The sequence below is a fragment of the Panthera uncia genome, chromosome E1, assembly GCF_023721935.1.
Source record: "Panthera uncia isolate 11264 chromosome E1, Puncia_PCG_1.0, whole genome shotgun sequence".
NCBI classification, from domain to species: domain Eukaryota; kingdom Metazoa; phylum Chordata; class Mammalia; order Carnivora; family Felidae; genus Panthera; species Panthera uncia.
Window position 1 is genome coordinate 1,702,291 of NC_064814.1, and position 27,952 is coordinate 1,730,242.

The 27,952-nt window shown below is 66.3% G+C and overlaps 1 protein-coding gene across 3 annotated transcripts; it reads left to right on the plus strand.

Moving 5' to 3' along the window:
• Nucleotides 1-1,004: 1,004 nt before the first annotated feature.
• Nucleotides 1,005-27,229, plus strand: AATK (apoptosis associated tyrosine kinase). Of its 3 annotated transcripts, none has more exons than XM_049635518.1 (14): nt 1,005-1,089; nt 11,687-11,820; nt 14,709-14,856; nt 17,175-17,254; nt 17,732-17,850; nt 17,970-18,135; nt 18,944-19,077; nt 20,454-20,538; nt 20,631-20,752; nt 22,022-22,171; nt 22,631-25,241; nt 25,376-25,523; nt 25,655-25,840; nt 26,830-27,229. In XM_049635518.1, exons 2-14 carry the CDS (start codon nt 11,776-11,778, stop codon nt 26,868-26,870), a joined length of 4,035 nt encoding a protein of 1,344 aa, XP_049491475.1. In that variant the 5' UTR covers nt 1,005-1,089; nt 11,687-11,775; the 3' UTR covers nt 26,871-27,229. The 3 variants fall into 3 exon arrangements, with proteins under 3 accessions (XP_049491475.1, XP_049491476.1, XP_049491477.1); XM_049635519.1 differs by having other exon boundaries at nt 18,048-18,135; XM_049635520.1 differs by lacking the exon at nt 1,005-1,089 and adding an exon at nt 12,190-12,271 and having other exon boundaries at nt 11,751-11,820; nt 18,048-18,135.
• The last annotated feature ends 723 nt before the right edge of the window (nt 27,230-27,952 follow it).

The window sequence follows — 27,952 nt, forward strand, 5'->3', positions numbered from 1 at the left end:
GGGGGTCCCGGCCCATGAGGCCCCAGCCAGGGCCGTGACCTCCTGGTTGTCGCACCCACAGCCCCGTTCTGCTGTTGATTTCCGCTGGCCTGGGTGGGTACTAGGGCATCCTGGGTGGGGTCATGGCTGAGGGGAGAACCAGATCCCGCCTCCCCCTCGGACCCCAGCTCCATCACTGCTCTCCTTGCAGTCATGGGGGCAGGGATGTCTGTGCCCGAAGCAGGTGGCCTGGGGCTCTGGGGTCCAGAGCTCTCTGTCCCGGTGGCTGGCCCTCAAAGGCTGCCTCTGCTGTCCCCCGGCCACGGAGCCTTTCCCAAGGGTGGGCCCCTCGACCCACAGTCTTTCCTGGGGGCGCGTGCCTCTCCTTTATCTGGGAAACTCCCCCACGTACCCCATCTTCCCTGCCACAGTGGGCTCCTGGGGGGAATAGTGTCCCCCACTGAAGTTCCTGTCCATCTGGAGCCTCAGGATGGGAGTCTTCGTAAGTGTTCAGGGTGGGCCTAAGTCCCGTGGCTGAGGTCCTTGCGGGAATGCGGGAGGCCGCCTGGCACCCCCAGAAGCTGGGAAAGGCCGGCAGGACCCGGAGGGAGCGTGGCCCTGACCGAGGACTTCTGGCTCCCAGTGCTGTTGTGCCCCGTCCCCGCTGGTGATGTGCCGTCCGGCAGCCCCTGGTGGCTCTGAGCCTGCCTCCCGCCCTCCGCCTGCCTCCGCCACCTGTGCAGACGGGGCGGCCGTCCCCACCTGGTGGAGCCTTGAGAAGAAAGTGAGGCGACCACGCGCAGGCATCCTCAGGACCTGCCTGTCGCACGGGAAGGGGCGCCAGCGGGACGGCGGCCCGAGGCCTCCCCGCCCCCCGCAGAGGAAGCAGCAGAGGAAGCGAGGGCAGGGGACGCAGGGCCGGAGGCCAGTTCCCAGGCGGCCTGTCTGGGCTGTGTCCATGCCAAGCCCCCCCCCGCCCGGCTTCCTCGGGCAGTGGCAGGGCCGAGGCGGGGCGCCTGGGGGCCCCGAGTAGGGTCAGGGGTCTCCAAAGAGTCACTCTGGGGTTAGACCAGCGGTCGGAGCCACGTGGGAGCGGCCGCCCGGAGCGGGGTAAGTGGGGGTTTCTGGGAGGACAGGGGCCGCTCTCCACCATCGGGCCCCAGGGGACGGGGGCTTGTGGTCGCGAGGCCCCAGCCCCTGCTCTGGGGAGGAGGAAGTGGCAGGACAGGAGTGGGCAGGGCCAGTGCAGTGGCTGGGCGGCCTAGGGGTCGGCGTGTGTGCATCAGGCAGTGGGGTCCTGGCGACGGGAGGTCACCTCCCACGGTGGGGTGTGGCCGGACCTGGCCTTGCTCAGCCCCGGCGAGGGTGCGGTGGTGCCCCTCCCCATGAAGGGTGTGCCCACCTGCTGGTCAGGGTGCCCTGGCCGCTGGCCTTGGGCTGGCAGGGGGGACAAGCTGTCCGTCCGTGGGAGTCGGGCCGGGAGCAGGGGAGCCTGGGTCCCACCTCTGGACTCCGCCGAGGCCTCCCCTGTGCTGAGGCCGGTGTGGGAGCCCGGCAGCAGGATGGTTCTGGGGACACCGTCTTGGGGACTTGGGGAGTCCTCGTTGGGGTCTGGCTCCGGGGAGGGTCCCACAGGCTTCATGCTCTGCCATGTTAAAATTCTTAATGATTTTGAACAAGGGGCTGCGGGGCCGCCTGTGGTCCCCAGCAGGTGCGGGGGCTCCGACCCCCCCGAGTAGGAGGACCCAGGGCCTTCAGTGGCTCTTGCTTGGCCTCAGGCCGGGCGGGTGGGTTGTTTGTCGGATGTCCGTCCCACTCACGCCGATGGCACTGTTCCGCCGGTGACCTGGTGTGGACGGCCATTGCCTTCTGTCCTGACTTCCCTATGACAGCTTTGTTGAGATAGAATTCACATTTCAAGGGACTCACCCCGCCCCTGGCTTTTTCTTTAATTTCTGAGAGGCGGAGGGGAGGGGGGGGACAGAGGCTCTAAGCAGGCTCCACGCGGACAGCAGCGAACCCGATGGACGCGGGGCTCGAACTCAGGAACCGCGCGATCATGACCTGAGCTGGTCACATGCTCAACCGACTGAGCCGCCCAGGTGCCCCGGACTCACCTCCGTGAAGTGCGTACTCCGGTGGTGTTTACTGCACTCACGGAGTCGTGCAACCATCTGAGCGGCGGGGTTAGGAACGCTGGTGTCCCCATGCTGACCGCCAGGCCCTCCCCACTCCCTGCCCCCCACCGGCACCGCGTGTGCCTCCAGGGGCTGGCCTCACGTGCACATTTCGCGTCCACAAGTCGCGCAGCGCGGGCTCTCCCTTGTCCCCCCCCCCCCCATACGCTCATCAGGGCCCTGCTGGGAGAGCGGCTGGAGCTGCTCGGGGTGGGGGCAGCCGCAGTGGACGTCACGGGCCGCCCAGCGCGTGGTGGCCGCCAACCCGGGGCGCCCCGCGGCAGCCTTACTTGCCTTTTCCCGCCACTTGGAGACTTCGAGGCCTTTCCGGGGCCTTGTTGCCCGTTTGCACGTCTCTTCTGTGAACGCCCGTTATAGCCTTTCCCTCATCGGTCGGGCGTGGTGTGGACGCGTCCTGGGCCAAGCTCCTGGCCAGACACAGGTGTCGTGGCGCTCGCGCTTCTGAACGGGCTGTGCACCCCCCAAGAGGCAGCTTCTAGCGCCCGCGGATGATCCACCCAAAGGAACGATCTTGCTCAGATCAAAGCCGCGTAGCCTTGGAAGAGGCTGTCCTGGTCCTCGGTGGGGCCTGGGCTCCTTCTGCTAGGCCCATGGGTGCATTCCTGCTCGTGGCCGAGGCTGCCCCTGGCCTGGGCGACGTCCCTGCCTTCCTCCTTCCCTAGCCGGCCTCACCCCAACTCTGCCCTGCATGGGGTCCAGGCAGAAACTTGGAGGCGAGGATGGCAGGAGATCTGGGGCTGGGGTGAGCCTGAGCCTGGTGGCCCCTTGGCCTCTACCAAGCTGCTGTCCCCCAGCAGCCCCCACCCCGCCGGGCTCAAGAGAAAGTACTCATCTATCCAGCTCCGGCCCCTCGGGGCGGCCTCGTGCCGGGCGTGTGTCAGAACGGGGTCCCCAGTGAACAGAACAGTCGGGCCTGCTTTCCCGGAGTGTCACCCACAGGCCCCCAGGGGGAGTGCGGGCCTTGGACGTGCTGCATGTCTCAGGAGGACAGGAGGACGAGGCCGGGGACCCAGTGGGAGGAGCATTTGTGCAGAGGGGACCGTGTGTCAGCCAGAGGGGAGCATAGAGGCAGGCCGCGGCACCCGTGTTAGCGGTCCTCACCCAGACCCCCAGGCCCCCTCCTCAGGACCAGCTGTGAGAGTGCACCCGTGGTGCAGGAGGGGGCTCTGATGTGGGTGGTGGCCAGGCCTGGGCTTTCTCATGTGTCACTGGACAGTGTGCAGATTGCAGAACTTCCTTCCGTCCCTGTGTTTGTGACAAGCTGGCCTGATGTGGGGCGGAGCTGGCCGGCTGCTCATCTGGCCCTGGGGTTCGGTCCTGGGGCGGAACCTGGAGGGAGCCCCCAGGGGTGTGCCCCCCCCCCCAAACCGCCCGTGTGCGCTCCAGAGCACGCGCATGATGGCGGGAAGTGCGTGTGTGTGCAGGTGTGAGCGTGCGAGTGTGTGTGCACGTATCAGGGAGCAGGCACGTGCGCGTACATGTGAGGGCCTAGAGGTGTGCGTGGGTGTGTGTGGGTGTGCGTGGGTGGGAGACTGAACACATGAAAGCATGTGAGCGTGGGAGCAAATGTGTACGTGCTTGAGTGTGTGTATGTGTGTGTGTGTGCACACGTGCGTGTGAGTGCCCGTGTGTGAGGACGTGGGGACCTGTGTGCTGTCCCTCCCCCCTTCTCCGGAAGGAAGGCCCCAGGGCCCCCGCGGAGGTATCCTGCCCCCGGGGAGCTGGAACCCAGGCTTCCCCCTCTTAGGCTCTGGGTGAGGTTCTAGGTCCCGACCCACAGCGACAGCAGGAAGGGGGCTGATACTGGCCACGCCAGCTGCCGGGCCGCCCTCCGTGGATCTGTGGTCGGGGGCTCCGGAAAGAGCCCTCTCGGGTGAGCGGCTGCCGTGACCCCACTTGGCCCCTGGCCACAGCCGCCCGGGCAGGCCGTCTGCACCCGCAGGGCTTTGAGCCGTGACCGCCGGCTCCAGGCCTGTCGCTCTAGGTGGACACTCGCTCTTCTCTCTCTTGGAGGGGGCGTCCCTTCCCCTCACGGCCCCACCTCTGTCTTTGGGGTGCACGACTGTTCAGATCACCTGCTCACCGTCCAGCCCTGTGTGCACGTCCCCCGCCCCCTGTCCTGCACAGAGCAGGAGACCGGGACTCGGGGGTGAGAGGTTTGGAAGGTTCTGGGGTGGGAGCAGTGGGCCACAGCCTCCCCACCCAGACGCACCTGCGGGGGGCGGAGGCTGGGCAGCTGCGACCCTGCCCAGAGTCGGGTTCTGAGGTGGGGAGGACGTGGTCAGGTCCTTCCCCCCTTAGGCTCTCTTAGGCCCCTCGGGGCCGTGCGTGACGGTTCTGGATGCAGTCCCGGCTCTTGTGGGGTGTCTCCTGCAGGTGTGGCTTTCGTCCCGGGGGGGGCCCGCATGTGTCTCTGGCTGCCACTCCCACCCCGGCAGCCCGCAGCCCCCCTTACAGACAAGTGGGAGCTCTGGTTTCAATCCCCGGTCCGTTCTGTCATCCTTCCCGCCATCTTCTGAAATCTGGGGGAAGAAGGGAGGAAACACACGAGCCTGGGTCCTCCTGGGAGGCGCCCGGCCACATGAGGGCCCAGACCTGGTGGAGGGCGCCCGTGTCCCCGCTCCAGAATTCCGTTCCTCTAGGGAAAACTTCCACGTCTGGGCCCACAGACCAACCTTCGTGGAGAACCTCTGCCCCCTCCACCCCCAGCACTGGCTCTGCTCCCAGGACGGCTGGTGGGGGTGGGGCCTCTCCTGCCGGCCACCCCCCCGCCCCTGGAACCCCAGAATCCTGCTGACTCCCGCCTGCTTCAGCAGGGGGCTGGGAGATGGGGGTGTCAGGGGCAGACGATGGGGTCAGTGGGGCCTCCCTGGGACGTTGGCCCCTGACACCCTGGGCACGCAAACTGCCACCCTTAACACTGTTCACTTGCCTCATCCTGTTAACTCAGCAGAACGCCCTCCTGGCTGTGGTTCCTTCCTGTGCAGGACCCCGTTTGCGTCACCGGGCATGGGGGCAGGGGGACTGGTGCCAGGATGTCCTCAGACGCCCGGCCGAGGCCCCGCCCCGGGCCTGCGGCTGATCCCCGCGCTGGAGTCCCCGTGGGCTGGGCAGCCTGGGCACGCCACGTGAGGAGCCCGGGGCGCACTGGGCTGGGCTGGGGACCCCTCGGCTGCTCCTGCTGGGGAGTGAGCTCTCCGTGGTGCGAGCAGCAGAGGGCATCAGGCCTCGATGGACAGTACTCTCTGTTGTGGACGTGACCCTTGACCTGGCCTCCACGGGCGTCTGAGTGCTCTCCGGACACTTTGAAATCGAGGTGAAGCTCACGTAACGTAAAGGGGACCGTCTGGAAGTGAGCGATGCAGGGTATTTAGTGCCCAGTGTCGTGCACCCACCCCTCTGGTTCCAGAACATTCTCCTCACCCCGTAACGACACAACGAGCCACCGGCAGCCACTCCCCGTCGCGCGGCCCCTGGCAAACACCCCCTGTTTTCTGCTGCTCTGGAGACTCCACACCTGTGGGGCCTCACGACACTTACTTCCCGTTAAAAAATCATGGCATCGGGCGCCTGGGGGGGCTCAGCTGGCTGAGCATCTGCCCCTGGCTCAGGTCACGATCTCATGGGTTGAGAGTTCGAGATCCATGTCGGGCTCTGTGCTGTCCCCCTTGCTCTGCCCCTCCCCCACGAGTTCTCTCTCTCTCTCTCTCTCTCTCCCCCTCAGAATAAAATAAACAAAAATTAAACAAAAATCATGGCATCTTAGTGGTCAGACTGCTCACTTACCCTTCAGAGCAGATGCCAGGTGGACAGCAGGGGGTGGCCTCTCCAGAGGAGACTGGGGAAACCGAGGCACGTGGCGTCGAGGTTGGAGGGTTGACGGGCCCCGCCCTCGCTCCTTCAGCATGGCGCCCGAGTACTGCCTGTGTCTCAGGCCCCCAGGGATGTCCCCTCACGCCAAGCCCGTGGGCAAGTGGGGCTCAGCGTGGATGGCTCAGAGGGGCCATTGGTGGGTGGTGCTTTTGAAGATGGCGCCCGCCTGGGTGAGGAACGGCCTGGAAGCTTCAGACCCCTGAAGGTTGGACAGGGTCCTGGCTGTGCTGGTGGCCGCTGTGTCAGCGGCCTGGCGGCCTGGGCGGGGCTGGGGAGGAGGGTCCAGGCCGGGACAGCCAGGTGGGTGCTGACAGGGGCAGGTGCAGGAGGGCCGCCCCGGGGCCCAGAACGCGGCTCAGCCCACGTCCCTTCTGTACGATGCCGGCGTGGCCAAAACTCAAGTCCCTGGAGTGAGTCCACGGACTCGAGGATGGAACCAGGGTCGCTGCCCCTTCTCTTGCCTGATGAAGGCCACCTCCACCTTCCTTCTGTGTCCCCATCATTCCCGGGGGAGACCTCACTGACCTCTGGCCACGTGGCTCCCCCAAGTTTGGACAGGGTGTGGGGGGCCGAGCCCAGGACTCGGTGACGCCGGGGCCCTGTTCTGCGTGCTCTGCGGCCGTGGGGGTCTTTCCAGACGGAACGATGGGTTGTGAGTGATAATTACGGGAGATGACACACACTAGATTCTAGAGACCGCGTGCTCGGCAGCGGCCGTATGGAATGTGCCAGCAACGAGCAGGCGGTACGCGGGTTCTGCCGCCCCAGACGGGCACCGCTCACGGTTTGAGAGATTTTCTTCCAGGTGATTTTTTTTTTTTTTTTTTAACACAACAGTGACCTGGATTTAGGAGCAGTCCTGCCTCTTGCTTTCAACCTTATCGACGTGTGACTGACATAGACTCAACCACGCCCGTTGACGGTTGGCCCTCGGGAGACCTCGCGCGTGGTCTGGGGGACCCCACGACCCCTTGGCCGCACAGTCACGTGACGGACACTTGCCCGGCGCCCAAACGTGTCCTCGTGTGTCTTCCTTCTTCTGAGTAGCGTCACGTTGAGATTTCCATTTTGAAAACTTCTTCAACTCACTTTCTCTGGCTCCTTTGCAGATACACCGTTTTGTTCAATCCTTCCTCACTGGTGGACTCTTGCGACATTTGTGTTATTCTTAGAACTGTCACCGTAGCGAATGCGTGGGACGTGTGTCTGTCTTCGGAGTCAGCGCTCTCATTCCTCCGTTCATTTATTCAGGACTTGTGCGCCCTCCGGGTTAGTCTCTTGGTTGAAATTCCCAGACAAGGTGGGGGCGCCTGGGTGGCTCAGTCGGTTGAGCGTCTGACTTCAGCTCAGGTCCTGATCTCTCGGTTCGTGAGCTCGAGCCCCGCACGGGGCTCTGTGCTGACAGTGCGGAGCCTGCTTGGGATCTTCTGTCCCCCTCTCTCTGCCCCTCCCACCCAAATAAATCAACATTAAAAAATAAATAAATTCCCAGACAAGGAATCACTTGGCCAACGAGAAGCTCGGTCCCCAAGGAGCTGCACCCACATCTCTGAACCGCTTTCCAGTTGATTCTCCGATTCTCTCACGGGGAGCCTGGTTCTGGTGCCCTGGCTTCAGCCAGGACGGGGGGTTCTGGGAACTCGCTCAGGCCGGAAGCGGACTTCGTGTTTCGAGTTGCGCCCCTTTGATTACGGACGAGGCTGATCGTTTCCTTGCGGGCTTTGCTTAGTCTGTTTGTGTTGTGGGGTCTTAACGTATTTTTTTTTTTTTTTTATTTTCGCTGATGGTGGGCCCTGTAGAGTAATGCTGCCAGTCTTGTGACAGGTATTCTGTAAATCGTTTTTCCTGGTTTGCCATGCGCCTTGAATTTGGGGCTTTTATGGAACATACGTTTTTATGGAGCGAAACCCATCGATATTTTGTGATTCCCTCCATTGCTCTTAGCTTAAACATTCTTTTCCACGAAGAAGCCTGGTGTCTCCCTCTTTTCTTCTCCGGTGCTGTGATTTGACTTCCAGATGTCAGTTTGAAGTTACTGCGGTGTGTGGGGACGTGGCTCTTCCCCTGCACGGCCCCTCCATCCCGCCATCGCCTGTGTTCTGTGTGGGGTCTTCTGGCCGGCCGGCCTGGCTCCGGGCTGTCCCTTCCGGCCCTGGCTCCCCGCATCGTCCCGCAGCAGCACGTGCGTGCTGGTGACAATCACCACTTTTCCACGTGTCATCAGCCACAGACACACGGCCACCCCCTCTCTCTGCTTGTTGTAGCTTCTGTCACCAGGTTAGAGTTTCATCCCCCTTAGGGTCACAGGACTCGCTGACAGACCACTGGTGGTGGGGGCGGTGATCTAGGTCATGTGACAGTCCCGCCCAGACACCTGTCCCCACCTGATGGCAGAAACAGGTCACATTTTCCTTTTACGGGAAGCCCAGCCCGGCACCTGGTTCTGTTCTGACCTGTGCCTTGCCCTTCTCCCGCCCAGCTCCCGAGAAATGCTCTGTCCCCTTCGCAACCTGGGAGACCTCGGTACACAGCAGGTGCCCCATAAATGTGAGGCACTGCTCCTAAACGTGGCCGTACAGTTTTCCAGAACGCGGTGCCTCCTCTGGGAAAGACCCGGCCGCGTTGGACCGTGGTGCCCGGGCCACCAGGCCATCGAGGAGGCGTCCCGTTCGGGGCAGGGTGGAGGCTGACCCGTGGACGGTGACAGGACCTGGGGTCTCTGCCTCACTTTCTGTGTTGCTTCTGCAGTGGATGGAAGTGTTTTCTTAAATGTAACTGGCGGGGTGCCTGAGTGGCTCATTTGGTTGAGCGTCCGACTCCGGCTCGGGTCATGGTCTCGCGGTTCGTGGGTTCGAGCCCCGCGTCGGGCTCCGGGCTGACAGCTCGGAGCCTGGAGCCTGCTTCGGATTCTGTGTCTCCCTCTGTCTGCCCCTCCGCTGCTTGCACTCTGTCTCTCGCGTTATATCAAAAATAAACAAACATTAAAAAAAAGATGTAACTGGCAAAAGACGGTCCAGTGCCATAAACGGCCCCTACAGGAGGGCATGTGCAGAGGCGGGACCGGGGACAGGGTGGCCGGGATGCTGGCCGGTTCTGGTCGGCAGAGCCAGCGCCCGCGATGACACGGTGCCTGCTGTGTGCGCGGTAGCTTTTGATGTCCCTTCTCACGGGCGTGTCCATTTCCTGGACGTATTGGCTTTGACGTCTCGTGTCTTCATGTGAAGGAGCCATACTCTGTGGTCCCTTCAGTGTGGGTTCACTTGCTTACAGCAGGACCTTAATGACAACAGAAAAGCCCCTTTTATGCCCCAACTGTGACCTGCTCAGCCCGCAGGGCACTGAAGGTGGCAGGGAGGGCTCTAGCTGCTGCTTTTAGGAGGCCCCCCTGGGGTTTTCCTCTAGAACCACCCCCGCCCCCACCCACCCCCACCTCCTTCAGCTGCCCCCAGGCTGTAGCCGCCCCTCAAGGGGTTTGGGCCCACGGTTCGACCTGTGCTTCCGGCCACCCCCAGGCCCTGCAGTGTTCCAACCCTGTTTTCAGTGAACTTGCTCCCTGCCCCCAGTTCTGCACACAGAGGGGAGGCTGAGGATGGAGGCTGAGGGTGGAGGCTAAAGGTGGAGGCTGAGGGTGGAGGCTGAGGGCAGAGACTGAAGCTGGGCCTCCTGAGGTAGTTGTGCCCCGCAGCAGCCTGTGCAGCCTGCCGGGTGGGTGGCTGTTGGACCACGGTGCCTGCTGTCTTCCTCAAGGACCCAGCGGGCCGGAAGCCCTGCCCCGGGCTGCAGGAGCAGCCAGGAGAGGGAGGTGCAGGATTGCGTGTGCAGGTGGGGGCACCTGGAGAGGAGCGTGCTGGGTGCCCAGTGGGTCCCCATGGCAGGGGAGCGGCCTTGAGGGCTCTGGCTGCTCCCTGGGGGCGGGGATCTCCAGCCCCGGGAGGAAACGCCACGGGCCAGCGCCTGTGGGCCGTGTGCTATCAGGTGTTGGAGCCCAGTGCACGACTTTCAACACACACACCCGACTTGGCCTGCAGAGGCCCTGGGAGGGTGTCCGCTTTGGACCCCTGGGGCACCGGGACTCGGCCTGTGGCTGCCCTCCACGCAGGTTTCCTCCTGGTGCAGGCCCGGCCGGTTTCCCCTGCCACGGTGGCCCCATCCTCCTGGCTCTCTGGCCCTGCCCGGCCCCTGCTCCCTGGGCCCCTCTATCTTCTGTGTGGGTGTGGGGAATGAGCTTGGAGACCTGAGCGGGAGTCCAGGCTGTGCTCGCCATCTTTCCAGGCCCTCAGGCTCACACTGCCTCCAGGCAGCCCTCCCAGATGCCACGTTAGCTTGGGTTCCTATGTCGGCACAGAAGGCACGGGGACAGGGGCACGTCAGTCGGAGGTCAGCTCTGCCACCCTAGGCAGGCTCCTCACTTTCACGGAGGCTTCATTTCTTCCTGTCCATCGGGGTCAGGCCTGAGGGTCACCTCAGTGACCATTTGGGACCCCCGAGGCCCTGCTGAGACTGGATCTGACCTGAACTGATGGGCTCGGGATGCCAGGTGGGCTGGGCTGGGTGGCGGGTTGGGGGATCGGCCACTGGGGGCTGAGGGGTGGGGATGCTTGGTGTGTGCAGAGGAACTGGGGGCAGAAAGCCTCCAGGGGCCAAATCGGGGATGGATAGACAGAGGTCTTTGGGGGAAGGGGGTGCAGTGTGACAGGACAGGAGGGGCAGGCCTGCCGTGCCCGCCTCTGTCTGGGGGACGCCCGGGCTGGCCCTGATGAGCAGAGCTTGGGGGGGGGGTGGGGGTAGCTCAGAGCCCTGGGGTGGGGGGCCCCCGTGTAGGTGGGGGGGGGGGGCCACGTGATGCTATCCTGGCACATCAGGTTCCCCATCTGGTGAGGGCTAGCCATGAGGGGGCCCTTGTGGACCAGGTGCTGCAGAACGAGGGGTCACTGCTGTTCCCAGGACAGAAACTGGGCGCTTCAGCAAGAGGGTGACTTGGAAAGGCCAAGCCACATGGGGGGACTCTGCTGCCCCACGGCTGTAGCGCCACCTTCTCGGGGCAGTGGGGTCCCTGTGCCTCAGAGGCCAGACGGGCCTGGCTCATGGCTCTGGCCCCCAGCGGCACAGAGCCTGGCACGCGGCTGCCCCCACACCTCTCCCGCACAGTGCGCCCTGAGGGTCCCTCCTCGCTCTTGGGGTCCCACAGTGTTGGCGGGTGCTGTCCTTGTAGCTTTGGGGGCATGACAGCCCCTGGGGCAGGCTCCGGAGAGGGGAGGTGGGGTGACCAAGGTCTGGAAGAGACGTGGAGGGCAGTTTCCCACAGCCCCGAGACCCTGGCCTCGTGGAGGGGCGTCCGTGAACCCCCACAGCTGGGACCTGGGAAAGGCTCCAGCCGCTTTACCGGCTCCGTGTTCTCTGAGTGAGACCGCAGCGGCACCCAGTGGCCGCCTGGGGAACTTCAGGCTCCGGGCCACGGCGGCCGCTCTGCCCTGAGCCCCGCGGCTGTGCCTGTGGGTGGCAGGTCTCAGAGCAAGGGTCAGGGCGGGCTGGGGAGTCAGGGGCTTGGTTGGGCCCTGGGTGCACCTGGAGGGACAGGGTGAGCCTGGGGGGCCGGAGCCTTGGAGGCTGCCCCGTGACCCCCTCTTCCTCGGCAGACGGCGCCCCCCTCAGTGAGCTCTCCTGGTCGTCCTCCCTGGCTGTGGTGGCCGTGTCCTTCTCCGGGCTCTTCACTGTCATTGCCCTCATGCTGGCCTGTCTGTGCTGTAAGAAGGGTGGCATCGGGTTCAAGGTGAGGGCCGGGGGCCCAAGGGGATGCGGACGGGATCCCAAGGGTTGGGCTCTCTTGTGCCCACTCGGCACTGAGCCTCCCTCCCCTGGGGGGCTGCCTACAGGAGGGCCGTGGAGGCCAGCCCACTGTCTCCCCCATTTTGGACCCCCTCTGTGTGGGCATGTCCCAGCTCAGGGCCAGGCCACTCAGTGCCGCACATGGGTTGGGCACTCTGGGACAGTGAGGATGGGCCTTGCAAGGGCTCACGGGGGGCTCCTGAGCCGGTTGGGGAGGGGGCTCACTTCCCCAGACGCCCCTGACTCCCCAGTGGAGGAGGAGGGCTCTTGGCCCAGCGGTCCTCAAGTTCCTGCTCATTCGAACCGACAACAGGAAACCAAAGCCACCCAGACACGCTTTCCCTGCACCAAAACCACCTTGCCAGCCGGACCTGGGGCATCTTCTACCCCACAAGGTGGGGATCGTGTGCCGGAGCCAGAAATCAGGGTGACCGTGCACAGAGGTAGTGGTCGTTGCTACTCACGGAGCCTCAGCTAAATGTATGGCCCCGTCTTCACTACGGCCGCTCCCCAGAGTTAAATTCCCAAAGGTCCTGGGCTGAATTCTGGGGCCCCCTCCTGAGGATGATGACTGAGGGGTACCCCCTGGAGGGCTGTCCCCCCCACCCCGCCATGTCTGGTTGCAGCTCTGAGCGGGGAGGACCAGGGGGAGAAGCTGGCAGTTGAGAACCCCAAGCAGAGGCTCCCTGCTGCCCCCCCCACCCCGCCCACATGGGTCGAGTTCCTGCCAACTTAGCAAATAGCGGGCTGGGCTGTGGTCATTCACCCCCTGCCCTGGGCTGGAGGTCGGATTCCTGGGCCTGGCGAGTTGGGGAGGGGAGGGGCCGTCCTGTGGCACCCATCAGTGTCCACACCAAGTGGCCCACACCCCGTTTTAGAGAAATAGCGCCCCCCCCTCTGGTATGGCATGTCACGGAGTGGGGGCCCGCAGGAGCTGCCCACCTGCCTGGTGAGGACGAGGAACTTGCCTGTTACAGAGGCCACCCTTCCAGGCCCCTCAGTGCCTCCGTGGCAGGGCTGTGGCTCCTTGCACCCTGCCCTGGCTAGACGGTCTCCCTGACCTGCGGGCACCCAGCATCTGGGCCAGGCAGGATCCTGGGGCCAGAGCCGTGAGGTCATGGGGGGTGGGGGGCGGGGGAGCCTTGTATAGGTCAGCCCCTCCTCAGGGTACTGTGAGAACAAGGCCCCAAACAAGTGCCAGCCTCGGCCCCTCCTACCCTTGCCCTCCTCACCTCCTGGAGAACATGGTGCCCAGAACATTCCAGCCCCAGTACGTGTTGGTGGGAGGGCCTGCCTACACCGGGGGCTCCTGCCTGGTCTCTGGGGGCCCAGGGCTGGGCACCCCCGTGGAGCTTGCTGGGAGAAGGGGCCGGGCAGCGATGCTCACACTGTCCTACTTGATTGCCCGCTGTGCCGGAACCATCCAGCGGGCTGTCGGGCAGCACCATCAGGTATGGGCTGGGCCAGGCCCCGGTGGGGTGTGTGGGCCTACAGCTGCAGTATCCCAGGGCCCCGAGGGTGGTCTTGAGGGCCCTGGGCAGGGGGGTCGTCGCAGGCACCAGCCCCTTCCCCCTGCCCCCAATATTCTGTCCTCTCTGGGCCAGGACAGGGGCTGGCCCACAGGGACACCAGCAGGGGGTCTCCAGTCACCCCTGGAAGCTGAGAACACAGAGACCAGGGGAAAGGAGGGTCCTGGGGTCACGCAGCACTGAGGGAGAAACCTAGGCCCCCTGGCTCCGAGTCCAGCTGCCTGTCCATATGGGTGGGGCCCTCCAGGCCTCAGTTTCCCCACCTGGGCAGTCCGGTTGTGGGCTCCAGGGAGGAGAGCTGCTATTGTTTCAGTAGGAGTTGTTTTGCATCAGGCTCTGGATTTCTGAGACTTTGGCTCTCCTCTGGAATGTGCTCAGGACCTGGGGGGAGGGGTCTTCCCCACAGAGAGGTGCAGCAGCAGCATTTCAAAATAGCAGCCAGCCAGGTGGGGCCCAGCCCCGGGCTGCCCAGGCCAGGCTCTTAAGGAGCCCTGGGAGTGGGTAAAGGCCCACCTGGGTCAAGGTCCAGGGGGACGGCTGAGAAATGTGGCAGGGTGCCTGGCCTGGGGGTGGAGGTGGGGGTGGGCTCCCTGCTCTGGGCACTCAGGAAGGCTCTTTGTCTGGAAGGGGTAGGGGCACTTAGATGCCCCTCCACTGGGGCGGGGGGGGGGGGTGAGGTCCCCCCCCATCCCCGTCCTGTCCCCACTCTCCAGCCCTAACCTTGAGGTTGAGTTCACAGGCTGGGCGGGGCTCGGGCTGCAGTGGGGAGGGGTGGCAGACAGAGGAGGGGGTGCTGACTGGATGGGCAGGGGCAGCTGGCCTCGGCCTCTCGGTCTCCTGTCTTTGGCCCCACTGCCGCCCCCGCTGGTCGCTGGTCGCTGGTCGGGGTGGACCGGGCTGGGCCAGGCGCTGCTGCCCTGGGGCTCATGGCCCCCCAGGCTTGAGACTCTGGCCTTGGGAGGCTGGTTTTCCTCACAACCAGCCAACCAACCAACACAAACAGCAGCCCTCTGGCCCTCTGGGCAGTTGGTGTCCCTGGTCCCCTGGAGGGGGAGGGGCTCGGAGGGCCGCGTGTCCTCTGCCCTGAGGAGCGAGAGGAGGGGTACAAGGGGCAGCCGGCAGGTGCCCCAACTCTAGGTCAGGCCCCCCAGCCTGCTCCACCCCCAGGTCCAGAAGAGGTGACAGCTCGGTCCTTTTTGAGCCTGTCCTGTGCCCTGTGACCGTCCCCTCCCCTGCCCTGCCCTGCCCTCGTCCCCGGAGTCCTGGCGCTCCCCGCGAGCCTGGCACCCACCTACCGCTGCAGGAGTTTGAGAATGCCGAGGGGGAAGAGTACGCAGCAGGCTTCTCGGCACAGGGCTCCCCTGCCTCGGGGGCTCCGAACGGGCCAGACGTGTATGTCCTGCCACTCACCGAGGTCTCCCTGCCCATGGCCAAGCAGCCGGGGCGCTCAGGTGAGTGAGCCCCCCAGTAGGCCCAGCTGGTGTGCAGAAGGTGCGACTCGGGCCTCAGCAGCCGGTGCCCCCCCCCCCCCCCGGGCGGGGGTGGCAAAGGGCTGGCGTGTGCCCCCTTCTGCTGGGACCGGGGGCGCCACGGGCAGGCCTGGGTCAGCCTGCCCGCCAGCTCCCCCACCTGGGGGCTGCTGTGCGAAGGGGTGGCCACGGGGGCGAGGGACCTGTTGCCCTGGTCCTGGGATGGGCTGCCCGTGTGCAGGGAGGAGGGGCTCCTCTGCTGTCCCTGGACGCTTGACCCCAGACCACCCCCTCAGCTCCGGCTGGCCACGTGGGCACATGGGCCCCATTGTGCCCAGTGGGTGGGGCCCACCCACTCGGGGAGGAGGGGCTCTTTGGGGCTCCCTCTGTGGGCGGGGCTGTGAATGGGCCTTTTACTCAGGCCTTGGGGGTGGGGCAGGTGCAGGCAGGGGCCTCCTCCCATAGTAGCTTCCTTGCCTGGCCTCCTGTTTGTTCCCCACCCTGGGGTCTCCCCACCAGGGTGACCACCCACAGGGCCGATGTGGGCTCGAGCTTGCGAGGTTATAGGTCAGCATCCAAGCTGGGCTTTTTTTGAACCTGCCTGCTGGAGGCCGTCCCTGTGGAAGCCCCCAGGTGTGTCTGGAGCCTGGGGTGGGAGACGGTCCCTGGCTTCATTCGGTTCCATGGCAGCCTGATCTCAAGTCGTCTCCCTGGAGCCTCCTAGGCAAGGCCGGTGCCCACCCCAGCTCCTCCAGGGGCACCTTGGGAAGGCTGTCAGGCCCCGGGGTGGGGGTGGGGGGGGGAAGGGGGCAGCCTGTTGCTTTGGTCATGAGCTGGCCCACCCCACCCGCTCTGTTCCACACCTTCCCAGGCCCGTGACCCTGAAGCCCAGACTTCATCAAGGGCTGCGGGCCCCCAAGGCACTTGTCTGGGTCCTCAGCCCGAGGGCCCAGGGTTCCATGGGTATCACCACCCTCACCCCCCGAGCCGGAGTCAGGCAGGAGCCAGGGCCTGGGGCTCCAAGGCATGTGCACATCTGTTGACTGGCCCGAATCAACACCCCATAAAACCCTGAAGGTAGACACCCTGCTGTAGGAGGCCCCCCCGACCTTCCTGGGTGACCGTGGGGCCCTCTGAGCCTGTGCTGACCCTGGACACTGTAACTGGTGGGGGAGCCAAGGGTCATCCCAGGGGACACTCCCTTCCCCCCCATGCCTGGGCCTGTCACCTGCAAGCCCCCCCGCCAGCCTGGCCCTGTCACCTGCAAGCAGTGTCGGGGACCTTGAAGAATCTTTGAGACTTGGCTTCTCCCACCCCTCAGGGGACCGTCCCTGAGGGTGGGGGGCCGGGGCGTAGGAGCGAGCGGCCGCCGCCGGCTTTCTCCATTTCTGTAGCTCACGTGTAGTTCTGTAGGGTTCCCTGTCCCTGGGGACGGGAGAGACGTCAGGTGATGCCGGGGTCAAGGGCTAAAACCCTGAGTAACAGGTATCACCTGGACCTGGAGAATGTGGAGGAGCCCGCAGGCTGGGGCCCGGGAGCCCTGAGACTCGGGGCCCGTGCAACCCCCACCCTCAGTTCTGCTCAGCATCAAGGTCAATATTCCCCGGGAGCAGCCCCCCACCCCCGAGGCTCTCCTGGCATCCCAGGCCCAGCCCTGTCCCCTGGGCCCTCAGGACAGCTGGCGTGGGAGCAGAATTCGGGGAATCCCTTGGGGCGCAGGGCACGAGTGGGTTCAGCAGCCCTGGCCCTTCCTCTGGGGCCCCCACTGACCCTTCCTCCCTAGTGACCTCACCCAGCACAGCCTGTAGGAGAATGGGCCCTGTGTGCTCCGTACAGGGCTGTGCCAAGCAGACCCCAACAAAGGAGCCTTTGGTGTGCCTGGTGCTGGAATGCCAGCCTGTGGCAGGGGTGAGGGGATGGGCTGCTCCGGGGCCCTCCTCCCCACGGGCTGGGCCCCGGCCACACTGCCTGCCTGGCATTGCCTGTGCACCCGTCCTGGCTCCAGGCCCTGCTGTCTTCAGCCTGGCTCGTCCCGGTGGCCTAGGGGCACAGCCTTTGCAGACCCAGGAGAAAGATGCCCGGACGTGACTTGGAGGTCTGCAGCTCCCCTGGGAGGCAGGCACCCTGTTCTTGGTGGCGGCCCCCGGCTGCAGCCCCGGCTCTGGGGGTCTCAGGGCAGCTCCCCAGAAAAGGCCAAGTGGACAACCCCTGAAGGGGCCGCCGGGTGAGGGAAGATCGGGGCAGTGACAGCCTGAGCTGGGGTCCCTGAGCCCCCCACCCCCACCCCCACCCTGTTATAGTGCAGCTGCTCAAGTCCACAGACCTGGGCCGTCACAGCCTCTTGTACCTGGAGGAGGTTGGCCACGGCTGGTTCGGGAAGGTGAGTTGCTGACCCTGGGGTGGGGTGGGGGAGAGGGGCTGACCCCGTGGGCCCCTCTCTCCCCTGGCAGGCAGAGGGGCAGGGTGGAGGCCTGCTTCTCCTGGGAGCCACCCCAGCCCTGGGGTCCCCTCCCGGGGCGGGGGGAGCCCTGCTGTCAGATGCCGGGAGGTACTTCTGAGAGGCGGGGGTGGGGGGGCAGCGTCTCAGTCCTGGCTTCTCCCTGATCCCCAGCCCGGGTGGGGCAGCAACAGGTCCCTCTTCCTCCCTGCAGACCCCCAGAGAGCTGAGGACAGCTGGGGGGCTTGGGGTGACCACCAAGAGCAAGTGTTTCAGCTGGGAGGGTCCACCCAGGAGGGGCCCAGAAGCCCTTTTGCAGATGAGCGTAACGAGGCTTCCGGGCTCGGGTTCAAGGGGAGAGAGGAAGAGCAGGGACTGGAGGCGGAGCCCGGGGGGCCGCGGTGACGCCCGCCCCCACAGGTGTTCCTGGGGGAGGTGAACTCGGGCATCAGCAGCACCCAGGTGGTGGTGAAGGAGTTGAAGGCCAGCGCCAGCGTGCAGGAGCAGACTCAGTTCCTGGAGGAGGCTCAGCCCTACAGGTGGGCGGCCCCCGGGGCCGGCTGGGGCGGGGAGGTGGGGGGCTGGGGGCGCGGGGCGCCGGGCCCCCGTGGACAAAGCCGAGCTCTGTGCTGTCCCTGCTCCTCCCCCACCCCTGCAGAGCCAGCCCCCTTCCCCGCCCGCCCGCCCCCTCCTGCCCTGAGTTCGAGTCAGGGGGGCAGCCTGTTGGCTCCCGCAGGGCCCTGCAGCACAGCAATCTGCTTCAGTGCCTGGCGCAGTGCGCGGAGGTGACCCCCTACCTGCTGGTGATGGAGTTCTGCCCCATGGTGAGTCCCCGCTGCCTGGCCCTCCAGCCCCTCCGCCCCGAGCTTCTGTCCAGGATGTTTAGGAGGGCTCAGCCTCCCCACAGAGGAGCCTTTGCTGAGCTGGGGACCCCTCCTCACCCTCCCGTATGTTCCCCCGGAGGTGGGCTCTCCGGGGCAGAGGCACCTGCAGGGGGGAGGGGGGCTCCAGGTCACTAGGAGGGTGGCTGCTGGGTCTGGGGCGGGCCCAGCCGCCTGTCCTGCTGAGTTGAGCCAGTTTCCCGAGGCCCGCTTACCTCACCGGCGTGTCCTCCTGCACGATGCCCCCAGGGCCCCTTCCCCCCCAGACAGCTCTGCACCTGCTCTGAGCGGCCCTCAGCAGACATGGGTCCCTGCAGCGTGCAGGCCCCCACTGTCTGGTTTCTGGACCCCTGGCGGTGGCCGTGACCCCCCGGGGCTCCCCCAGCACGGCTGGGCCCTCCTCAGGGATTTGCCAGCTGACCCTCCGGTCGCCTGCCCTGTGTTCCCACCCGGCTGGGCGTCACTGCTCAGATGGCCTGTGTGCCGCTTGCCAGCAGTGAGGTGGCGAGCCTATGGGCCCTGATAGTCTGCACACGGGACGTGGTCCTCCCGGCCCCGCAGGGTTGCCTGGGTCTGCGGGGACAGTGGGGAAAGCGCCCTCTGACTGTGGGGTTGTCCTACTGAGAGCCGGCCACTAGGGGGCGGGTTTGGTGGCTCCTCTGGGTAGCTGCACCCCCACGTAGTCCGCAGGCCCCGGGCGGGAGGGGCTGGGCGGAGGGCTGGGCGGTGACAGTGCTGCCCCTCTCGGCAGGGGGACCTCAAGGGCTACCTGCGAAGCTGCCGGCTGGCGGAGTCCATGGCGCCCGATCCCCTGACCCTGCAGCGCATGGCCTGCGAGGTGGCCTGTGGCGTCCTGCACCTGCATCGCAACAACTATGTGCACAGGTGAGGGGGTGCGGGGCTGGCGGCTCTCCGGGGGGTCCCCCTGAGCTCTCTGTGCGGCTCTGCCCCTGCCTCGGGGCTTGTGTGAGGGTTAGCTGGCTTTATTCAGCCTCTAGGGACCATTGTGCCAAGGAATCTGGTTAAAGAAAAACCACCAGAGAGGGTGTGGGGAGGTGGATGCTTGCTTCTGCAGGGGGGCCGGCTGGCCTGGGCAGCACCCGGGGGGGCCCAAGGCCCATCCTCTGTCTCCAGGGGGTCAGAGCCACCACACTGGCCCTGCTGGCCTCTGTCTCCCTTAGACCCCGGCGGGGGGGTGGGGGGGATGGCTCTGTCCTGCTTCCCTCCCTGGCCCTGGAAGTTGGAGGGGTGGACCAGGGTGCCCAGCGTAGGAGGATGTGCCCAGAAGAAGTGGTAACAGTCAAGCGGCAACCCCCAGCCCCGGACTCTGCCCGGGCCGTCCTCCCCAACAATGTCCCGGTGCTCCCGGACTCCGCACGGGCCGCCCTCCCCTACAATGTGCTGGTGCTCCCGGACTCTGCCCAGGCCGTCCTCCCCAACAATATCCTGGTGCTGAGTGATGACACATACAACTCCAGCATCAGTGATTTTGTTGAAGAGGGCAGCTGCCAGCCTCCTGACCTGCCCGCCGGGCCCGCCCAGCCCCAGGCCCCCGCACACCCGACGGGCGCAGGCCTGTCTGTGGCCCTGGTGGACGTGCGCTGGCCCCATGCTTGCCCCAGTGCCTTGTGCCCCCAGACCCCCTGTGGCCACCCAGTGGGCAGGGCAGAAGCCCGCAGCCCAAGGCCACCCGGTGGGGGTACCGACGGGGCCGCAGGCGGTCACTCCCTGCACCCACCTTGCCCTGGGCCGGAAACGGTGCCCAGCCCTGTGCGAGCAGGGCAGGGGCAGGATCCCCTGGGACACTCGGGACCTCCGTTTCCCTGCCGCTGCCCGCCTCCTGGGGAGCTGAGGGTGAGGGCGTAGCGGGCGGGAAGGAAGCCTGCAGCGGCCCTGGCTGGCTCGTGCCCGGGACGGGTCAGCAGACGTTGAGCCGCTGGGGTCAGGAGAGGGGTCCGGTAACGGCGGGGCAGTGCCTTCACGAGGGCCCTGTGGCCCGCCCCGGCCCTTTCTGGGCCTCGCTTTCCTCGTCTGCATTGTAACATTCGAGGCCCTGTCCACGTGGACGCCCCGGGGAGCCCCGTGCTGGGTGAGGGACCCGGGGCTCGGGGCAGCGGGTGGATGGGCCGCCTCTCAGACGCCCCTTCCCACCGGCTCGCGGCGATGCCCTTGGCCACGAGCGGGTCGGCCCCTCAGCGCCCCGAGCGTCCCCAGCCCGGCGCTGCCGCTGACCCCCGCCCTCCTGCCCTCCCGCCCTCCAGTGACCTGGCCCTCAGGAACTGCCTGCTCGCGGCCGACCTGACGGTGAAGATCGGCGACTACGGCCTGTCCCACGGCAAATACAGAGTAAGCGGGCGGGGCCGCGCGGGGGGCGGGGGTGGGGGGGTCAGGGCCGGCCGCCCAGCACCCTGGGGTGACCCTGGGCCCCGCGCCTGCAGGAAGACTACTTTGTGACTGCCGACCAGCTGTGGGTGCCGCTGCGCTGGATCGCGCCCGAGCTGGTGGACGAGGTGCACTGCAACCTGCTGGTGGTGGACCAGACCAAGGCCAGCAACGTGTGGTGAGCGGGGTCCCGGGGGCGCGGCCGGGGCGTGCCCCCCCCGCACTCAGTGCCCGCCCTCGTCCTGTCCCCCGCCATCACAGCTCACGGCTGCCAGGCCAGGGCCCAGGGCCCGCAGGCTCCAGCGGGTCGAGTCCTCTCCCGCCCCGCGCTGGAGGGGGTGAGGGCCAGGACAGCCACACGTGCGGTGACGTGCTTCTCTGTCCCACTTCGTCACCCTGTAGGAGGTGGGGCTGCTGGGCCACCCGTCGCTTCCCGGTGCCAGTGGCCCACGGCCCCGCCCCACCCCAGGCCCCGCTGACGCCCACGGACCTCAGGGTTAGAGCGAGCATACAGGCTGGAAGGCCCGCTGGGAGCGGCAGCAGGTGCCAAGTGCCCTCCGTGGAGGGGCCGGTGATCTCTCACGACCGCCGTGTGGAGGCACCGCCCATCCTCAGCACCTGCACCAAGTGGGGCACAGACTCAGTCCTGCAGCCTCCAGACGCTCCTCTGTGGGGATCCCTGTGCCTGACCAGCCCCTCCCCCAAACCCCACTCCCCGGGCCTGCCTGTCCTCCCTCTGCTCCTGGCGAGCCCTCAGAGCCTGGATCCACAGACCCACCCTCCCTCCTGAGCACCCCTGAGTCGCTTAACTGCAGCCCATCAGCCACTCCGTTCCATCACCGGTCTCCCCAACCTGCCTACCCTGCCGCACGCTGACTGGGGTCTCTTAGATGGTTCTGGGCCGGGCCCCCTGACTTCTTTGTTGCCAGATTTGTTCTGTTCCTCACGTTCCCGGTCTCCCGGGACGGCCTGGGGCCCCAAGGAGCTGGGGGAAGTATACCAGAAGGAACCCAGTCGCCTTCTCAGAGCCCTGCCTGTCCCCCGGGCCCACTCCTGCCGGGCTGGGGAGCACCTAGACGCGCCCCTCCCTCGTTCTAGCCCCCAGTGGCACCCAAGGGCTGGGAGCTTCTCCAGGCCCCCGCCCCACCCCCGGAACAGTGTCTGGCCTTCACCGCAAGGGAACGAGCACGCAAAGGAATAGACTTGAGTTTGTGGAAAGACCAGTGTGGTTTTTATTTGCCCAGGTGCCCTGGACACAGGCTTGGGCCTGGCCGGGTGGCACGTCCTGCCAGTTAACTGAAGGAAAGTGCTGTCCTTTGGGAGGGGCGTCCCTAGGACACTGGGGTGGTGACAGGAGCTGCCCCGCGGTGCCCACGGCTCTGAGATCCCACGCAGCCTTGCCGTGGCCAGCCACGCCGGCCCCCTCTGATGGCCCTTGCCTCCGCAGGTCCCTGGGCGTGACCATCTGGGAGCTCTTTGAGCTGGGCGCACAGCCCTACCCCCACCACTCCGACCGGCAGGTGCTGGCCTACGCAGTCCGGGAGCAGCAGCTGAAGCTCCCCAAGCCCCAGCTGCAGCTGACGCTGTCTGACCGCTGGTGAGGACCCCGTGACGCCAGGCTGGGCAGTGTCCCCAGTAGGAAGGTCAAGACCACGGAGGGTGCTCTGAGTGTGAGCGCCTCGGTTTCCAGCCCCCGCTGGCTCTCCCCTCCAGGCCCCATCCTGAGCCCACAAAGAAAGGAGCCTTTTCAACCAAAACTCAAACTCACCTGCAGCCGGGGCGGGGGTGGGGGGGGGTGGTGCACTCACGGAAAAGTGCTTCGGCCCCCAAACCTCTGGGCCCACCTTGGGAGAGCTGGGGCTCCTGTAATGAGCTTGGAAGTTCTCTTCAACGTCCTTGGAGAACTCTGAGTATGAGCAGAGGCCCCCAGACTTTCGCGCGGAGGGCCGATCTGCTCTTCTGCGGGGAAGTGGGGTCCTGGCAGGGCGGTGCCCCGGGTGCGGGGTGGGCAGGGACCCCTGGGCAGGGGCTGAGCCCCAGGCCTCCCTGCCCGCAGGTACGAGGTGATGCAGTTCTGCTGGCTGCAGCCTGAACAGCGGCCCACGGCCGAGGAGGTGCACCTGCTGCTGTCCTACCTCTGTGCCAAGGGCGCCACTGAGGCAGAGGAAGAATTTGAGCGGCGCTGGCGCTCGCTGCGGCCGGGCGGGGGTGGCGCAGGCCCTGGGCTGGCAGGCCTGGCTCTGGGGGGCGCGGGCGAGCTGGCCTCCGCCTCGTCCTTCCCGCTGCTGGAGCAGTTCGCAGGCGACGGCTTCCACGCGGACGGGGACGACGTGCTGACGGTGACCGAGACGAGTCGCGGCCTCAACTTCGAGTACAAGTGGGAAGCGGGCCGCGGCGCCGAGGCCTTCCCACCCCCCGGGGCTGCAGCGAGCCCTAGCCGTGCCGCTTGCCCGCAGGAGCTGTGTGCCGCTGACGGTGCGCCCCCGGGCGTGGTGCCTGTGCTCAGCGCGCACAGCCCCTCGGTGGGCAGCGAGTACTTCATCCGGCTGGAGGAGCCGACGCCCGCCGCCGGCCACGACCCTGACTGCGCCGGCTGCACCCTCAGCCCCCATGCCATGGACCTGCTCCCCGATGGTGGTGACCAGGACGATGACTCGGAGGGCAGCGCGGCCACCTCGTCGGCCATGGAGCCCCTGCTGGGCCATGTGCCGCCCCCCGAGGGGTCCTGGGGCCGCTGTGACTACTACCTGCATGGGAGCTGTGCCCGGGAACCGTCCTGTCCTCTGAGCTCGCCTTCACCCGGGACCCTCGTGCCGGCGGGGCCCAGGGAGGAGGACGCCGACTGGGGCACAGCTGCCTTCTGCCCACCCTTCTTGGAGGACCCAGTGGGCACGTCCCCCTCGGGCAGGGAGGAGATGGGGGCCACCGAGGCCTGCAGGGCCGCCCAGCCCAGACACTGGAGCTCCAACGTGTCCGCCAACAACAACAGTGGCAGCCGAGCACCAGGCTCCTGGGACCCGGGACACGTGGCTGGCTGCGTGGGCTGCTGCCCTGGCCCAGAGCACACCTTACGGGCTGCTCCTGAGCTAGGCGGTCCCCTGGCCCTAGAGGACCCCACAGAGCCTCTCCTTGGGTCCAAGGGGGCCTCCTCTGGCCAGGAGCTAGGCCGCTGCTTTGGCCTTCCTCATCTGTGTCCTGCTGAGGGCCTGGCACCGGCCATCTGCCTGGTGACATCCTCCCGGACACAGGCAGCCATTAGCCAGGCTAACAGCCCCCAGACGGAGCCCAGGCTTGCTGAGGAAGCTGAGGGCTCTGCCAGACCTCAGCTACCCCTTCCCTCTGTCCCAGCCCCATCCCAAGAGGGAGCCCTGCTTCCTGCCGAGGCGGCCAGTGCCCTCGACACCCTGCCCGCCTTGCCCACGCCTGCTGGCAGCTGGGAGACTCCCACTGAGGCAGCCCAGACCCCAGACAGCTACAGGGTTTCCCCTGAGCCGGGGGCGCCAGTCAGTGAGGAAGAGGACATGACAGAGGCCACTTCTGGTGTCTTCGCTGATTTGTCCAGCGATGGCCCACTGGCCGAGAAGCCAGACGTGACTCTGGCCTTCCGCTCTTTGCAGAAGCAGGCGGGGACCCCCGACTCTGGGGACTCCCTGGATATCCCACCTTCAGCCGGTGATGGTGGTGGCCGCGAGGCCTTCAGCCCATCAGGTATCGGCACTCCCGGCGGGCAGCCCCGAGCCCTGGACAGTGGCTATGACACAGAGAACTACGAGTCCCCTGAGTTTGTGCTCAAGGAGGCACACGAGCCATGTGAGCCCGAGGCCTGTGGGGAGCTGGTCTCCGAGGAGGAGAGCCCTGGGCCCGAGACTCAGCTCTCCACCTCTCTTGGTGGCCTTGGCCAGAAGAACCCCTACCGTGACTCAGCCTACTTTTCGGACCTGGATACAGAGCCTGACTGCACTTCGGGCCCCCAGGAGAAGGGAGGAGGTGACTTGACCTCCAGGCTAGAGCTGGACCTGGAGAGCTCTGGGCTGCGGGCAGCACAGCCCTCCCCTGAGTCTGGTGTGGCTGGGGGGACGCGAGGCACTGGTCCCAGAGAGGTGCTGCCGCTGCTGCCTGAGGACTTTTCTCCAGGGCCAAGTACATGCCCGGAGGGCCCCAGACCGGACCCTCCCTGGCCCCAGGGCCCTGCCCAAGGGCCTCCAGTGCCCAGCCCCGGGGGTTCCAAGATTTTCCTGCTGACCCCGGTCCCGCTGAGCTCAGAGAGCCACCTCCCTGAGCTCCAGGAGGCCCCAGTACTGCCGTCCGGACCCGCCCAGCAGGAACGGACAGGGAGCCCGGGTGCCCCCAGGACCCCACTCTGCCTGGCCCTGCCGGGACTGCCCGCAGCCCCGGAGGGCCGCTCGGAGGAGGAAGGGGAGGACAGCGAGGAGAGCGATGAGTCGGATGAAGAGCTCCGCTGCTACAGCATCCAGGAGCCCAGCGAGGAGAGCGAGGAGGAGGCGCCTCCCGTGCCCGTGGTGGTGGCCGAGAGCCAGAGCGCGCGCAACCTGCGCAGTCTGCTCAAGATACCCAGCCTGTTGTCGGAGGCCTTCTGCGAGGACCTGGAGCGCAAGAAGAAAGCCGTGTCCTTCTTCGACGACGTCACCGTCTACCTCTTCGACCAGGTGCGCGGCCGGCCCCGGGCTCTGCGCGGGGGTGAGGGTCCCCTCCCTGACCCTCCCCCCCTCCCGCGCGGGACGGGAGGCCGTGGGCGTGGCCGCTGCTGGCGCGGGAGCCACGTGCTGCTCTGCTCCTCCAGGAAAGCCCCACCCGGGAGCTCGGGGAACCCTTCCCTGGAGCCAAGGAGTCAACCCCCGCGTTCCTGGCGGGCGGCCCCCGCTCCCCCAGCGCCCCCGGCCGGCCGCGGCGGGCAGACCGCTCCCCCGACGGCTCCGCGGCGGAAGAGGGTGAGCGGGGGCGCTGGGCGCGGCGGGGGCGGGGCCGCCGGGTGGGCCGTGACGTCAGGGTGGGTGGGTCTGCGTGACGTCGCGGGTGGGCGGGACCACGCCACGCGAGTGACCGGGCGGCCGGCCTGCAGGTGGAGGGCTTGCGTGGGACGACGGCTTCCCGCCGACGCCGGCCCCGGAGGCCGCCCGGCCCGCTCCCGCCGCGCCCCCCAAGCAGACCGCACCCGGCCCCTTCTCGCGCTTCACCGTGTCGCCTGCGCCCGCGTCCCGCTTCTCCATTACGCACGTCTCCGACTCGGACGCCGGATCCGTGGGAGGTGAGGCTGCGGCGGGGCTGGCGGGAGGGGGGACACGGAGTCGGGACAGTGGAGAGGGCGGCCGGGAGGTTACCTGCTAGGGGCCGAGGCTCTGGACAAGCTCAGTTTTCAGACGGGGAAACTGAGGCTGGGAGAGGCGGGGTCACGCCCAGGCCTGTCTGTCCTGGCCACCTTGGCCTCGCCTCTCTGCCTTCTGGGGAGATGCAGTGTTCCGCCCCCGGCTGGCCCAGCACCTCTCTGGGTGCCTAGATGGGATGCCACCTGGCCCTTGGGCCTCGCCCTCTTCTCCCTTCTCTGGAGGCACCAGGCTGGACACTGAGCGCCCCCCACTTCGCCCTCTGCCTGACCCTAGTCCCCCAAACCGGCAGCAGCCTCTGGCATCACGACCTTCCCAGTCCCTTCCCCCCTCCCCCCCATGATGTGCTTCATCCACTGCCTGCCCCTCTCCCCCTGACCTGGCACATATCAGACCCGATGGCTCTTGTCTGGAGACACAAATGACTGTGGCTAACGTGCCCAGCTCACCCCTCCCTCCAGGCTCCATTCCTCGGTCAGCCTCCGACCAGGCGGGCTCGTCCCTGCCAGGTTGACCCCCGCCATGTGCCTGACAAGTTCTTTTGCATTCCTGCCAGCCTTCCCTGAAAGCCCACCCAGGAAATGAGATCTCTCTGTCCCCAGGCAGGCTCCGTCCGTCTGGGGAAGAGCCGGGGCATTTCCTTTGTTGGATGAGCTTTGTTGCGCCTGAGCCCTGGTGAGGTGGTGGAAAGAGAAAGGGTCCGGCTCCCACCTAGACGGATAGGCAGACCCATTGCGGTGAAGGGGCCCGAGGGGGGCAGCCCCAGTGGTCATTGGTCCCTAGGCCAAGGGTGGAGGTCAGGGGGGAGTGCTGGGGCAGGGGACTCTGTCGGCTGTCCCCAGAGGGCAGGGCCCTCTCAGGCATCTCTGTCCCCGCTGTCTCTCCAAACACTCATGTGACACCTGTTTGCCAGGCCCTGTAGCAGGTGCCGGGGGCAGCTGTAAAGAGGCTTGAGGCCCAGGCGGGCACCCTTGGAGCTCCTGCCAGTCCTGCTCCAGGCAGCAGCGAAGATGGTGACCGAGAGTGGAGACCTCGGTGTTGGTGGTCGTCAGCAGCTTCCAGAGCCTCGGTGCCCCATGCAGCGCCCCAGAACAGGGCGGGACAAGAGGCCTTCTCCGGCCGTGTGCGCCAGTCCTGGGCTGCCCGAGGGGCAGGACTTCTCCTGGACACGGGTTTGTTGATAGCTGCTGAGGATGCCCTCTAGCCTCAGGCCTGAGCAGGTCCCCTCCGTACAGCTGCCCCTCTGCCCTGACTCTGCTAGCGGGCTGCTTGGCTTCTGAGGCCAGGGGACCAGCTCTTGGCCGGGGTGGGGGGTGGGGGGGTGGTTGGGGGGGGGGAGGACTTTGCACACCCTGCCCACTAGTTCCTGTGGTGAACGACACAGGCCCGCTGGGACGGCCTCTCTCTGTCCCCTTCTCCCCTTCTGCCTGGTTCTGGGTTTGCAAGAAGAGGACCCTGGGCTTGTGTGTCCCCAGCCACCCTTACCTCAGAGTCTGTGGCTGTATTTCCCTTCGGTGACTCAGCTGGACCCGCACACCCTCCCTCCCTACCTGTCTGGGCCAGCTCCCATCTGAGTCCACGGCTGGAGCCTGGGCAGGTGGGGCAAGGCGGGCGGCCCAAAAGATGGGGGCTTCCGGCCACACCTGTTCTAGAGGTGCCCGCGGCTGGCCAGCCTGGCCCGGCAGCCCCCACAATCCGCGTCAGGGGCCCTGCCTGCAGGGGTGGGGGTGCGGGTGGGAGGGAAGTGGGGGGCTGGGCAGCACAGGGAGTATTTTTGTAACTGCTGTTGTCTGAGCAAATGGAAGCGGGGTGGTTTTAAGTTATTGTTGCCAAAGAGATGTCAGATTTACTGTTGCTTTGGGGGTGGGGGTGGGGGACTTGTTTCAGGTTTGTGTTTTTTGTTTTCATTAGTCTGAGGCTTCGGATGCTGGTGCCATGATTTCCTTGTTCCTTTTTTGTTTGTTTTTTAAAAGAAATCAAGCTAAGAAAACAAGCCTTCATGTTAAGCGTGTGTTTTCTTTTGGGGTTTGCGCATA

Excerpts from the sequence above, each read along its gene's own strand:
- AATK (XM_049635518.1), top strand. The coding sequence starts at position 11,776 with ATGCTGGCCTGTCTGTGCTGTAAGAAGGGTGGCATCGGGTTCAAG. Across the intron at positions 14,857-17,174 it reads CAAGCAGCCGGGGCGCTCAG|TGCAGCTGCTCAAGTCCACA; the intron begins GTGAGTGAGCCC and ends ACCCTGTTATAG. Across the intron at positions 17,255-17,731 it reads GCCACGGCTGGTTCGGGAAG|GTGTTCCTGGGGGAGGTGAA; the intron begins GTGAGTTGCTGA and ends CCGCCCCCACAG.